The sequence below is a fragment of the Cervus canadensis genome, chromosome 12 (genome assembly GCF_019320065.1).
Source record: "Cervus canadensis isolate Bull #8, Minnesota chromosome 12, ASM1932006v1, whole genome shotgun sequence".
NCBI lineage: Eukaryota > Metazoa > Chordata > Mammalia > Artiodactyla > Cervidae > Cervus > Cervus canadensis.
In genome coordinates this window covers 48,818,915-48,834,539 of record NC_057397.1, presented here as the reverse complement: position 1 = coordinate 48,834,539, position 15,625 = coordinate 48,818,915, and the positions used below count along the sequence as shown (strand labels likewise).

Below are 15,625 nucleotides of genomic sequence, written 5' to 3'. Positions count from 1 at the left end.
AAATGTTAGCTATTTAATTACTTATAATTTTAAGATCTGGTCATTTTCAGAAGACATTTCAATTGGGGATGCACTATCATAAAATTTTTCAACTATTTTATGTTATGTCATTTTCACTGTTTAGGGATGTTATACAAATTCATAAATTTTCCCTGGATTTCCAAGTTTAATTTTATTTTTTTATATCAAGTTATAAACCTCTCCAAATCCTTTGGCCAAACTAGCAAATTTGGTATAAATGTATAGAAACATTCTTAAATGTTAATATATAATCATAACAGTTCTTACAAACATATGTGTAGGTATTCAGCATAATTTATGCCATTTTCATTTTTACAAAAGATTCTAAGGCTATAAGGTCTCAAAGCTGTAAAAAAATCAGCTTAAACCATAAGTCTTTGAAATCTTATTTTTCAACCATTTCAGACTAAGAAATAAGTCTAAAATTTTTATTTACAAAACTGAACCAAGTGTAAGTGTGAAAGAAGACATTATATTATATAAAATCAATTTGCTAATTCTCATAGGTCTTCCAGATTGAATTAATTTTGCTACTTTTTATTTAAAAAATAGTGGATGCTAATTATTGGATAAAGATTCTAAAATTTGTATGTTGGCTTTCTTCTCTTCCAGAAATGGAACAACTTCAGAAATCCATTGCACTTATGTAGACACCAGCAGATGCACACACAATGCTTGGCGTAACAGGTCTTACAGTTATGGTGTGCAGTAAAATGTCAGGATTATAAGAAAAATGTGGGATTTTTATATTCTCTTTAGGGATTCTTATAATTGCATAATAAAAGTCACCATATGGAAAGAGTTACCATTGGTATGGTTCACAAATACTTTTAACACTGTTACAATTGTCTCAGCCTTAACTTAATTAAGTTTTAATCTTCATTCTCTAACAGCTTTAAGTGAACTTTTAAAAATTATCTTTAGTCCTACAGTTAAATATTAAGATCCACTCAATTCAATCATTTGCTTATGCTCTTTTTTGTTTTGATATCCCATGATTTTTGAATGGCAATTATTTTACATTTCTTTTATTTATAATTTTTTCTCTTTTCACTAATTAATTTTACTAAAATATAATTTTATTATAAAGTGTAATATAAAGAATGACAAAATTCAAATTTTCTTTTTTTTGGGCTGCTTAGAATGCCTCTGGTTTTCACATGAAAGCCTTAGAAAATATGAAGATTAGGCAAAACTTCTCAAATGATCTCTAGAACAAAAATATACCTGTGAGTTTATAATGTTTTTTAATTTAAAATGAATGAGGTAATTTTATATCACATATTTGTTTTATACATAACGTCAGAGATAATTTATCTATAGTATAATGCCTTCTAATATGAGACTAATTGAGAAAGAAGCCAACTGTTTGAATAAGAGTGACCACGTGTAATGCATATCATTAGCTTGATGGCAGTGGAATATATTCTTCCACTACAAATTTTTTAAGTACACTGAGTAATTTTAAATAAAATATCCAGAAGATGTTATTACTTTAATAAGCAACAATATTCCCTCTTCCTTCTGATATAAGATTATTATAGTCTATCTAAATTTCTTCACAGAGGCTTGGTATCTCTACCGATTGTTTTAGACAAGCATAGGTGGACTCTGACAGTGTATTTGACACTGGGTTATGCTGCTATAATCATGGCTGTTGAAGACGACAAAGCACTCTCATCATAACTTATCTGTGTTCTCCTCACAGTCCATCCATGCCTTTCCACATCTATTTTATGCCTTGCCACGTGCTTTTCCAGATCTATTCTCCTCATTCTTTACATAGGTTGACCTGAATAGGCTACATCCTGCCACAAACTGTGGCATTACACTAGCAGCACCAACGTCAACCAGGAACTTGTTAGAAAAACAGGTGATCAAGCCCTCCTGACTTAATGAACTAAAACTGGCCTTTAACAAGACCACTATGTAATTCTTATGAACATTTAAATTTGAGATGCTCCAGGCTCTATCAACAGACTCCCTGATCCTCCAGAGAAGAGCAGGAAGATGGAGGGAAGAAGGAAAGTAGAATCAGGATTGTTCTGAAAGGTCTCTCTGACTATGCTAACTGGAGATGGGCCCTTAACTGAAAGTTACTAGGCTTTTTTATGCCATACTGAGGTATATATATATATATGATATCTGTCCAACATCTCTCCCTTCTTTCATCCCAATGAGGAGGGAATAGTGACAGCCTAGTTGCTACTACCCTAGCTGCACGATCCCTTGTGGTTCTTTACATATGCTTATTTATAAGTAATCCCTTTGTAAATAAACCTTCCTTGAATTAGCCCATATTCAATAGTTTCCCTACAGACTCTATAGATATGCCACTGACACAAGGAATCATTAGAGATTTGATTTTTTTCAGATACTATATTAAACATCATCTCAATTTGTTTATAATGACTCTTAAATAGATAATATCTAAGTAGAAATAGGAATGGTTATTGCTCATCATTCTACCACTGGTTGCTTACTTATTTCCTTACTTGTTTCGAAATTTAGAGCACACATCTTATGCCGTTTCTGGCAAGAAAAATAAATGTGGGACTAACAGAAACCTGAGGTGAACTGGATACTACACATTATTTTAGTAATAACTTATACATGAGATCCATATGAACAGAGCTAAATACAGCTATATATATATCAGCAGTTTCCATAATTCTCTATCAACATTGCTCATGCTCACTCTGTTGCTTCAGTCATGTCCAGCTCTGTGATCCCAAGGACTGTAGCCTGCCAGGCTTCTCTGTCCATGGAATTCTCCAGGCAAGAACACTGGAGTGGGTTGCCATTTCCTTCCAGGGGATCTTCCCCACTCAGAGATCAAACCCGCATCTCCTACACTGCAGGTAGATTCTCTACCGCTGAGCCACTAAGGAAGCCAATTAGACTACATATTTTATTTCTAAGGAAATCAGCTATGTAAGAAATTTAAAATTCTGTGCTAATTGTTTTCTTACTTTGTTCACATACCTTTATCTGATAAAACTTTTAATGTAACTAAAGTGTATTTTCTTCTTGTAAAGGCTCCAGAAGTGGGCAGTATCAGTCAATGGTTGTGTGTCTAAAGCATAGGTACTCAGTCCACTGTCTCATTTAAACCACAAAATAGCCATTCAAAATGGGATTATTTCCCTCCTTTCTAGACGTAAAAATGGAGAAAGGCTAAGTAGATTGCCCAATACATATACTAGTAGAATACATTCATTCATTTGACTTTAAAACTTCAGTCCTAGCATCAACACCACCACCTGACTATGAATAACAGCATTTCATATATCCAATCAGAAATAACAACTGAAATATATCCTGGGAAATCACAAATGGACCGGATTAGTATACTCTATCCACATTATTATTTTTTTTAATGCAAAGCTAATATTAGAAAAATTTAAGTAGTCAGCAATATCTGATTTTAAGGATGGTTTACTTTAGTATGGAGCAGAGCCAGTTTCATTAACTGAATTTAATACTGAATAATATTAACTATTAACTGATAGTGCCAAGCATAACCCCATGGTGTGAAGCCTTTTGATGTCTTATTTTAAAAGTATAAACAGATGAATAAAAAAGGTGTAGCAAAAGCCAACTGCTAGATGAAACTCAAATTACCATACAGTTTTGTTTTGTTCTGCTTTTTTAGTAAAATCAACTTTGGCTCATTCTTTTCAAATGGAAAAGTTCAGGAGAGTTGATGACTGCCACTGTTAACTGCTTTCTACCCTCCTCACTTCCTGAATGTAAGCCAACTAAATGAAAATTCTCTAATTTCTCTGGACAAAATCAATCTAGAAATCGCTCACACTTTAATCCCATTTGGTATTATGAAGAAATGCCATTTGAAGACAAAAAAAAGAAAAATCAAGCATCAACACTAAAAAGCAACAGTCCATGGTTTAGAATACAAATGATTAGATAGGAGGAAAAAAATATACTATGCAATGTGCCCCAAACCTAACACCATGCTGTTCTGCCATATATAAAGGTTCTTCTCTTCCTAAAATTGTGAAGCTTAATTGTGTGATTTCACTCTGTGAACAGCAGGGTAGCCATATGCTGTAGAAAATTATATGGAGGGAAGCAGCTTGCTGCAAAAGTGGGTGAAAATGCCCCAAAATAACTCTGAACAAGATAAAAGTGTCTAACACAGGACCATACTTTCATACTCCAAAAGGCAGAGTCTACTTTGGCACCAGCTTTGAGCACAAATAGAATGTCTATCCCCTTCAAAATACTTTAACAAGGAAAAAGATTTAAAAACCACAACCCCACACTCATTGTGACCATCTCATTCACAGGCAAAATAATTAGCTCTGATAACCATAACCATAACTGGTTCCCCAGAAGCCAGTTATACATAAAATCAATGCCATCTTTGTTCTTTAAAGTTAAGACTCTCTTTCTTTTATGCTCTACATAATAGTATTATTTCCCTTGTTTGCTCATTCTATAAAAAAATGAGATAATATGTTAATTAAACAATAAGGTATCAAAATCTCTGATTAATAATTACTGATGAGCATACAAATGTAGTTGAAAATCTAAAAAAAAAAAAAAATACCACTTATGAGGCAAGATCCTTGTTACAAGATGACAGTTGCAGTTAATGTAAAATGATATATGCTTCCTAAGACTTACTTAAAAGAAAACATTGGGGTTATCAGAAGTACTTAAAATCTCTGCATAGGAATAACTCAAAAGCATGGCTTGAGGGGTAGCATTGAATAAAACTGTTAAAATGATTACTTGCAGATACTTCATGTGTGAAAAAAACAAATTTTCAGTGCTTAATATTGTCATAAAGGTCCTCAGTAATTTTGGAGTATTTCTATCTAGTACCTTCTAAGAATGTAAAATCCGTTACTAAGCAATTTCTAACATTTTATTTTTTCTCTTCTTTCTCCCTAAAAACAACTTATTCAGCAAAATATAAAAATACATTTACTGTTATGAATGACAGTTTTCATAATTTCACAAATGTGATGAAATATGGAAATAAAATATGAAGATGATATTCAATAAATAATTATGTTTTTAAAGCATAAATTGGTACATTTTGGGACATGGATTTTAATTGCTACAAGTATCAACATTAACACAATTTTCAACAAAATAATATGACTAGGAAAAAAGTCAAGAGAACAATGCAAAAAACAACAAAAAAGGGTAAGATATTGATAAAGAATGCAACAGTCAACATTTATATATAGTACACCCACCTAAATGTTATCAGTTCCCTATCTGTTAAATATATATTTACTTTAACAGTGTCAAAGTTCTTACATAAAAGAGTAATAGCTAATTTAATAAATGAAAGTACCTTAAAAATCATACATAACCAATTTTTTAAATGTCATAAATGTTGTATCTTGTTATTATTTATGATAAACATGCATGAACATTAATACATCAATTAATCTCATAAAGAAGGACATGGGAATTCGAGCAGGCAAGTGCAGTTTCATCATTTATATAAAATAGAAGATGATGCATATTTATTTAATCATAAAATTTTTGATTTGGCAATCAATTTCTGTATCCTGATTTTCACTATCTTTTGCTTCCATCTATCATACTTTCAAAGATTTGAAATATGTTAAGTAAAAGTAAAACCTTGTTTTTTTCTGTTATTTGATAATACATTCAAAAATAATTTTAAGATATAGATTTGGGGTAAAAAAAGCAATAAATGAGTTAAAATTAGACTTGGGAATGCTTTCATCAATTATTCATCAATTTTTTTCCAGTAAAATCGTAAGTAATGTAATCTGCTCAGTCATTCCTAAGGGTGCATAGAATTAATTATTGTCATTAAGGTTGATCTGGAAAATCCATCTGCCTTAAAATATCCCTTCCACTAGTTAATCTCCCACCAGTATAATCATTTTTATAAAAATAACTTTTACCGTATTATCTGAGACGGTTTACTAACATTGTAAATATTCCAGTAGAGAACAAGATTTCATGGAGAGTGGCCAGTTATCATGTACTGCTGGGTATGTACTGATCTCTCTCCATAATTATAATCCTTATGTAAAATTTTGCTAATCAGTATATCAGCAGAATCTGCAATCTTGTTAGAAATGCATAATCTCTGATCCCATCAAGATCCCATGAAGGCACAATTTGCATTTAAGTAAGACTGCAAGGTGATTTGTGCTCACACTGAAGTTTGAGAACCATAGTCTAAGACTTAGACTCCAAAATTTGTATCAATTTTTAATTGCACATCTGTACACCATACTAATTTGTCTGCCTGCTCCTGCTTACTTAAAATTTCTTATGTGTGTGCATGCTTAGTCACTCAGTCATGTCCAAATCTTTGTGACCCCATGGACTGTAGCCCACCAGGCTCCTCTATCCATAGGGATTCTCTAGGTAAGAATACTGGAGTGAATTGCTATGCCCACACCCAGGGATCTTCCTGCTAAAATGATGTCTTATAAAAAGTTATATTAGATAATATAAAGTCTACCAATTGCTTCCTGTCTCATTTAGATTAAAATAAATCTCTTTTCCTAAGCCTCAAAGCCTATATAGTCTAATTCCTGCCAGTTTCTCAACTGATCTCCACTTCCCTTTTTTTTTTTTCCACTGAACTCCAGGCATATCAGGCTTTCTTTTTTGCAAGCAAAACCCAAGCTCTTTCTATCTAGTTGTTTTCTCTGCCATTAGGTAGTTATTTGCTTATTTCCTTGTCTTTTTCTCCTCATTTAAATATAAACTCAACGAACCAGGTTTTGTTCAATGTTGTATAAACAAAGGACTAGAAGAAAATATGACATGCAAATAGTGGATTTTTGTTGAAGAAAGAAACAAAGAAAGCAATAAGGAAGAGAAGTAAGGATGAATGTATAGAAGGAAGGAAGAAGGAAGGGAAGAAGAAAAGAAATAGCACTAAAAGAAAGAAAAGGAAAAGGAAAGACAAAAAGAAATTAAGAAAAGAAAGGAAAGGAAGGAAGGAGGAGGAGAGTGGAAGGGAGAGAAATGAAGGGGAGGGGATGGGAGGGGAGAGGGAAAAGGAAGGGAAGGTATGGAAGGAACAAAGGAACGGACAAATGAAAGAAAGTCTTGAATAAAGGACCTGTTGGACATTAATGTTAAAGTTAATGTTGGACATTAACTACCTAAAAGTTAGGTTCTCAAATGAAGAGGTTCTGGAACTTAAGGCATATATGTGGCAGTGGTCCTGGCGAAAAATGTTTATATGGCTGAGTTCCATTAACTGGGATAAGGAGAGTGCCAATCCAACTACCTTGATGGTAGTGTTGGCCACTTCTATGCTTGCTTTAATTTATCTCTGTCTACAATGAGATAACCATAAAGATAAGCCCAGGCCAATTCAAGCCTCAAGAGAAAATAAAAGATGATGATAAATCTATCAATTAATGTACGAGATCTCTGGATAGACACTTGGATTAGAAGGGATAGCAGTGGTCATGTCATTTCAATACTTTGATGCTTAAATACTTTCTAAATACCCAATTTGTCCACCAAGCTATGCTTGAATATCTTATCAGTGACTTAGGAATTTGCTGCTTTCCGAAGCATACAATCTATATTTGAACAAAACTCAGTGTTAGAATAGTTTTCTCTATATTTTGTATCTTCCTGTGGTTTCCTACACTGTTCTACAACCTATGGCAGAACAGGTTTGATCTCTCCTACATATAACATATTATAATTTTAAAAGACACCTATAACTCATCCTAACATGCTCATTCTGTATAAATTCTCTTAGAATTGACCAATAATTTTTTACTATTATCTTATCTATTTTTCCTTTGAAAATAGAGACCATATTTTAAATTTTATGAACTTAAGCTTATATGCTTAAGCATTGAGATAATATGTGTAATAAGCCCTGATACTTGATGAATATAATCAGTATCCACAAAGATCTAAGTAACCATCCATAAACGAATTTTCTCATGATGATACAGCTTATGAAGATTAACAAAAAAAATAATGTTTTTGATTTATAAATCTATACTCTATAAAGATATTAATATATAGTTTGAAAACAGGTGCTTGTGAACTATTGACAAGACTTAAACTGTATTTTACATGTGGCCAAATAACCTATTAGTAAAAGGCACCTACTAGGCACCCAAGAACTGTTATTTCTACACAATAGAGTTTTTGTCATATTATAGTCCACTGATTTAAACAAAATGGTTACATATCATAGTATGTGACTTTTGAAAACTGGAAATTCAATGTAGATTGTGTATCTGATAGTATGTTGTTTTCCTCTTTTTATTGAGCAATGTAAAACTCACATGATGTTACTTGAAAAAAATATTGTTTATGATAATTTTTTTTAATTCCTATTTTTGTTTGGATTAAAATTGTTGACCTAAAGTTAATAATGTATGCTGAATTAACTATTCTTACCTTAAAGTTGAAAACAATTAAAAATTCTACTTACAAACTGGTAATTAAAATAGATTTTCTTTTATGCTGCCCTTATGGGAGCAGTTCTACATCATATTAAATTTCAGTTAAATATAATTTCATGTTACATTATGTGCTGTGTTTAGTCACTCAGTCATGTCGGATTCTTTGCGACCCCATGGATTATAGCCTGCCAGGCTCTTCTGTCTATGGGGATTCTCCAGGCAAGAATACTGGAGTGCATTGTCATGCCCTCCTTCAGGGCATCTTCCCAACCCAGGGATCAAACCCTTATCTCCCACATTGCAAGTGGATTCTTTATCATCTGAGCCACCAAGGAAGCCCTCCTTACCTTATAAACTAAGTTAAAATCCTGCTCAATCCTATTAATAAGATCACTAGCTATTAAATATACTATGGAAGCATTTGCTACACTACATCAAAACAAGTACCATCAATGGCAGTAGATGCTAATGACACATATTTGACTCCACAAGATGATATGGTCATCTAAATTTCTAAGAAAAACAATACAAGAGTGTTTATAATTATTGTTGATGTATATGTATATGGGAACTTTTCAGAATATATTAGCACTTTTACATGAAAGTAGCAACTACCAAGGTTGCTTATTAACAGCAGACAGGAATTGTCTACATACTGGGGAAAAAAAGAAATCTCATTCTACTGCATTATGTAAGAAAAACAATGGCTTAAAAACTTATCTAGAGTAAAACACATTAAATGACTATTTTTAATAATATAAATATCAAACTCTTGAGGAAGAAAATCCAAATATGGTTCTCATCTATATTACTTTAACCTTAATATCACCTAATAAAAGGGCCTTCATGCATTAAGCCTTTATGAACCATGAGTAAATAGAAGGATGAATGAATACTAGTTTATCAGTATGAACATTGGGTTTTCACAAGGCCTTTTTCAGATGACAATTTCCTATAAGAAGTAATGGTGTTGTAGTAGATGAATAAAAGATTCCATCTATTTTAAAAAATAAAATCCTAGAAATTCAGGACCCTTAATGTTTTAATCATACTACATATTTCCTACTGTTTAAACTCAACACTGAATTAAAATCTCTTAGAGATATAATAATAAATTATGGTATTTAGAGATTGTTAGAAAAGGTATGTTATATAAATATTAATAAATAACTTCAAAAAAAGATCTTATAGTTAAAGCAACAAACTATTCTGATGGAATTTAAAATATCACTAGATACTATGGTATCTAATTTTAAACATCTGGATATTCTATAAACTAAAAAGATCAATTGTTTTTAGGTTTATTTATATAACTGCAAATAATGAACATTTCCTTTATTATTTTGATATAGAGTCATCATATTTCTATTCAGCACATTATCCACTTAAAGCAATTTTTATACATCTTAGCAATATAAACACAATTTACTAGTTGAAAACTTCTGTTCATCTCTCAAGAATTTGTATAAATATCTTATGTCTGTGCAGCCTTTCTTGACTTACATTTAGAGGCAGTTGATCCCTCTCCTTTACTTCAGTAACATTAAAAAAAAACAAACACTGCTCTGGCAATGTTTCTCATAATAAGCTTCCCTTTATAAAATAAGTTATATAGACTACTCCATAGCACAGCCTGCATTGCACATTTTTATACCTCTACTGTCCAGAGAAATGCCACATAGATAGCAAGAATTAAATATATTTGATGAATAATAGTAAAAATAAACACAATTACTATCCATTGAACATAAGCCAACAACTGTGCTATATTCTTTCACATAATTACCTACAGGTAGCTACTCTCAGTTACCAAGAAATTGCAGGTTCTAAAGTTGAAGTTATTGTTCAAAATCATACACCTAATAAGGGATAGAGTACAGACTCAGCCGAGTTCTCTGACCTCAAAACTAACCAATAATGGTGGGCAATTTGGTTTTGCCTTTACACTGGGAAAAAATACTTGAGGTTTTTTGGCATTTCCACCTAATACTGTGTTTAATCCTCACTATAACCCTAATATAATACTACGATACTATTTTACTGATAGGGAAATTCAACCCTATTACTTCATGTGACCCAAAAAGACTGTCATGCACAGTAGGTGAGAAAAGTAGGGTAAAACCAATCAATAAAATCGAATGTTCATTGTGAAAACTATTGGGCACTAATAAACTGTGGTGTTAACACACTACTTAAAGAAGATTTAAATCAACATTCTTCATCAATATTTTTCTCTTTTACTTCTTTATATTGTATTTCATGTCTAAGACTCTTTTTAAATGGAAAAAAGCAGAAGGGTTTTCTTTCACTGAGAACAAGTAGAAACTGAAAAAAAATATTTTCTAAGAACATACCTTAAATTGAATTACTGATGCTTAACTATAGTACTATGGTAAAAATTAATTGGAGCAGAACCCTATAGTGATTTAAAATCCTTTGATAAATATTCTAAGTTTTTTTTTCAAATTATTCATTAATTGTGAAGCTTTTATATTAAATTCATTATAGTGACTTAATTTATCATAAATTAATATGTAGACTTTTGAGTCTATACACTTACAAATACCAAGTGCCAAATACTAACTGCAATTTCAGTGTTTATGTTTTCTTTGTTTTCATCGTGATAATACTAAGTACTTTAATTGCCTCAAGTTATTAAGAATAGACAAATTAGGAAGTAGAAAAGATCAAAAGTGGAGAAGGCAACAGCACCCGACTCCAGTACTCTTGCCTGGAAAATCCCATGGACGGAGGAGCCTGCAGTCCATGGGGTCACTAAGAGTCTGACATGACTGAGCGACTTCACTTTCACTTTTTACTTTCATGCCCTGGAGAAGGAAATGGCAACCCACTCCACTGTTCTTGCCTGGAGAATCCCAGGGACGGGGGAGCCTGATGGACTACTGTTTCTGGGGTCTCACAGAGTCGGACATGACTGAAGTGACTTAGCAGTAGCAGCAATGATCAAAAGACATCATAGACATGAAAGTTTAATTGCAGTGTGAATAGAAAAAAAAATGAAAAATGTACACGATCACAGTGCAAAACTTTGTATGCACTTGTAGACATCAAAAAACCTATGCTATCACAATCTCTATTGTATATATGCTTTAGATGGTAAATAATCTCAGCAAAATAATATTCATAATATTACATTAACATTTATTCATATGCAGTTTACTGACTTTATTATTTTGTGTTTATCAATAAATTTTCTTTGATTTTATAAATGTAAAAAGGCCATAAGCAAGGCATTTATATCTAGTTTTACCTTGTGAATTTTAAGTAGTAATATAATAAAAAAGCAATATTTTATATTGAATTTGTAAGAATACTTTGGTTTTCAAAGGGGTTAAAAACATTGGTTATTATAACTATAAAAATAGCTATTTTTAAGTTAAACTACATGCATATTTGATTATATTGAAAAATATAATTTTTAGCTTTTAAGTAAGTTGAATACTCCAGCTAGTGAAATTGCAAATATTTATTCATCAGTTTACTAAATATTATCTAAATATATCTATGAGTCAGAAGCCGTTCTAAGCAATGGGAATGAACCATGAACAAGACTCATCCTCTCCCTACCTTACAGAATTTAAAATGGTAGTTACAACAGGAAATTCTAAATTTCCAGGAATTAACAATTTCAGCTAAATCTTGGAAAAGGAATTAAAATGATTTGGTTGAAAGGAAGAAGGAATAGTTTATGGGACTAGCCTGAGGCAGAAAAGAATATGGTATGTTCGACAAGCTAAAAGAAATTCTGTTTGGCAAAAATCACAGAGTGTTTATCAGAGTTGCATGAGATGAATTTGGAGATGTAGACAAAAAAACATAAGAGGATCCCATGGGTTATCATCAAGTTTGGTTTTATTCCCAAAGTCCCTGGGAAACCAGTGGAAGCTTTAAAGCAATGAAGGAATGTGATCAGGTTTTCATTTTTAAAAGGTAATTTTGACTACATTGTGGAGAATTGAATAGAAGAACAAGACATTTTTTTTCTCTAAAATAGCTAGAAAAATTAAGCAAGCTAGTTTTGTTTTATCTTTATTGACTCATCTAAAACATCAGTTAAAGGACTCACTGCCTACATACATCCTATATCTCCTTTAGTACTCCATTCAGCCATGAGCTTTACAAAATCTTCCTTGTCCCACCAGGATGGATTTCTCCATGTCCTCTACTCTCTCTGTCTTTCAAAAGAAGGGCATGTATTATTTATCATTATTTTGCACAGAACAGACGTCAGTTGGCATGTCAGGCATGTTGGGTAAACTGAAATGTATTGTTTAAAAAAATATTGTTTTCATGTCAGCAAATTCCTATTTAGAGATTTTGTCCAGCTTAAGAGTCAAGTCTTTGAAGACTGCTTTATGTCTGAAAATACAACTATATATTGAGGTTTGTATAAAGATTTGATGCAAGTATAATAATTTAAGTCACTAAAAATGAACATAACATTCAAAATGTTTTCTGTATATATATTCTGTATAATCAATAAATAAAAATATTTATATCCAAGGTAGATGGCATTACTGAATGAATATCATATTCATAAACACTATTCTAGAAAGAATATGAGTGAAAAAGGTCTAAATACTATGAATGTGAACATAGCATTGGAAGATTATTATAACAATTGAGAAAATTTGAGCACTGAAATTTATCAAGGGTGTAATCTTGATGCTTAATTGAAATTTGGCTGAATGCTCTTCAAAATTTTTGATTAACTTTCAAATCACTTCAATATAGTAATTGATAACTATTCTCTTTTTAATCTGAATTATTTGTTCAAGTTCTACAAAATATTATATATATATATATATATATATAGCACCAGGGTTTCTCAAATCACTTGATGGCAAACTTTACCTGGAACATATGTATTATTAGCTAATAAACAATAAACTCATGTCCCCAAATTACCTGCCTTTTCTTCAATGGACAACAGAATGAAAACAGGGAAGTTTGTCTATGTTAGTGCATGCAAATTTCCAAAGAGAGTGAAAACACTAAACTGAAGGGCTTTTTTCTTTTTTTTTTGGGGGGGGTGCTTTCTTCTTAATCTATATTTCAGTATTTACACATTTTTACTTCCCTGTAATAAGAAAATCTACCTACTTGATTAAACAATTATAAATCTGATAATGATCCCTATATTCACATGAGCAGAAATATTCATGGTAGGAGAGTGAATAGAGAACCAAGGTGATATCAATTTAATCCTTTAAAGGAGATTACTGCATGCTAAGAATTCATTTTAGAATGCTTCTTATTAAAGAGAATCAAAGTAACTACTTTCAGTATGAATTTTGATGGAAAATGAATTTCTGAGATGTATGATTTTCAATCAACTTATGCAAAGATGTGTTGATTTTCTTTCCTTAGTCTGTACTAAGCATCCGAATGGTTTTCTATTACCTATATCATGCAAACTATGCATAACCATACTACAAAAATCATTGCCATTTTGGAGAATATATAACTTTGAGTTGGAAACAGAGCTGGAGTAAATATTTGTACTTGAAATATGTTCATTTTGCTAATATTTCCAATGATGAATACATCAATATAAATTCTCATTAGTGTTTCATACTGCACTATGTTTTCCTAAACTATTCAGTGAAGCTGTTACCAAAAAATAGGAAAAAAATTCTTGCTATACTTCCTAAATTTTGTAAACTATAGGCTTATATTAATTGACTAGAAAATTATCAATATATAATTTGACTCTGTTATTTTTACCTCTAAAAATTAAAGTAGGAATTTAAGGAACACTTAAATTTGGAGTCATAATACCAAGGAGTAACTGTTGAAAGGGAAAGTGAAAGTCGCTCAGTCATGTCTGACTCTTTGCGACCCCTTGCACTATACAGTCCATGGAATTCTCCAGGCCAGAATACTGGAGTGTGTAACCTTTCCCTTCTCAAGGGGATCTTCCCAACCCAGGGATCGAACCCAGGTCTCCCACATTGCAGTCAGATTCTTTACCAGCTGAGCCACAAGGGAAGTCCAGAATAACTGTTACCTTTTCAAAATGAGAAATCTGTTCTCAGTACAATCATATGGGTCAATAGGTAATTCAGAAATAGTAGAATAAGCTATATAAAATAATCACCAGACATAATGTTTCCATTGTCCCCAATCTAGTTATCTATTTTCTCAATAATTAATTGGCATTTGTATAACAAAAAATTCATGCAAATATGAAAATTACTACATTGGCTAAATCATCAATTAGTAAATATGTACCCTTATTAATAGAAAAATGGTTATTTTAATTTTGATTTTATCTAGACACCATAATTGGTATATAATACACAATAGGTATTTTGTTTTTTCTATCATTTATGTATTATTTTCTTTCTATATTTACTCCCTCCTCCCTCCAACATTTGAATTTCATTTTGATTTTTTTTTAAATTCTAACTTTTATATTTTCAAATTATTCAGGTTCTGGCTTTTACTGTCTATATTTTTCAGCTATTTTGAATTCCTTCTTGCATTTTCTACATCTTGGCTCTGTTTCAGCTCATTCTCTAATTGGAATCATTATCAAAATATATCTTTGGCTGTAACTAAATGGGCACAAGTAAAATAACATCCAATACCTCTATGAGTAACAACTGCAAGCTCTTTAGTTCTTTCTATCTGTTCAGCATTTCTTGGTCTTCTCCTTGTACTTTGTGTATCTGCTTGATGAGGTGAGAGCCCGTCCTTGGATGTGTTGGGGTCCAGACCTGAATTTCTGAGATTCTTTGCTTGCACTCGCTGTTCCTCGGAAAGTCTATGGCTGGTGACAGCTGTAACACTGGATACAGTAACATCTGCAGATGTGCTAGCAACAGCAATAGCACCAGTGGCAGTCCTGTTATGCTCCTCTAACTCACCAGTGGAGGTAGTGTGGGTCAATGTAGAAGAACCTGTGGGACACAGTAGCACTAGATGCTAACTTTTTCTTTTAAATGTTGTTTTTTTTTTTCTGATAAGTTTCATAAATTATATTCTCTTCTATCACCTTAAGTATAATTAACATAAAAAGGCAAAACACAAACACGCCACTAAAATGTGAAGTAACCAGATCTGATGTTTTGTTTATATCAATCAATGTATGAAGAGTTATTACACATAAACATATCACATTGTAATTTTAACAAATTAGGGAGAAAAAGGAGAAACAGTAAACC

The 15,625-nt window shown here is 31.9% G+C and overlaps 1 protein-coding gene across 1 annotated transcript in view; it reads right to left on the bottom strand.

The window, feature by feature from the left end:
- Positions 1-15,625, bottom strand: part of CSMD3 (CUB and Sushi multiple domains 3) — a 1,309,925-nt gene that overhangs the window by 762,660 nt on the left and 531,640 nt on the right. The window contains exon 7 of the mRNA XM_043483744.1: positions 15,050-15,361. Within this exon, the coding sequence (XP_043339679.1) occupies positions 15,050-15,361 (312 nt within the window). The remainder of the gene's footprint in view (positions 1-15,049; positions 15,362-15,625) is intronic.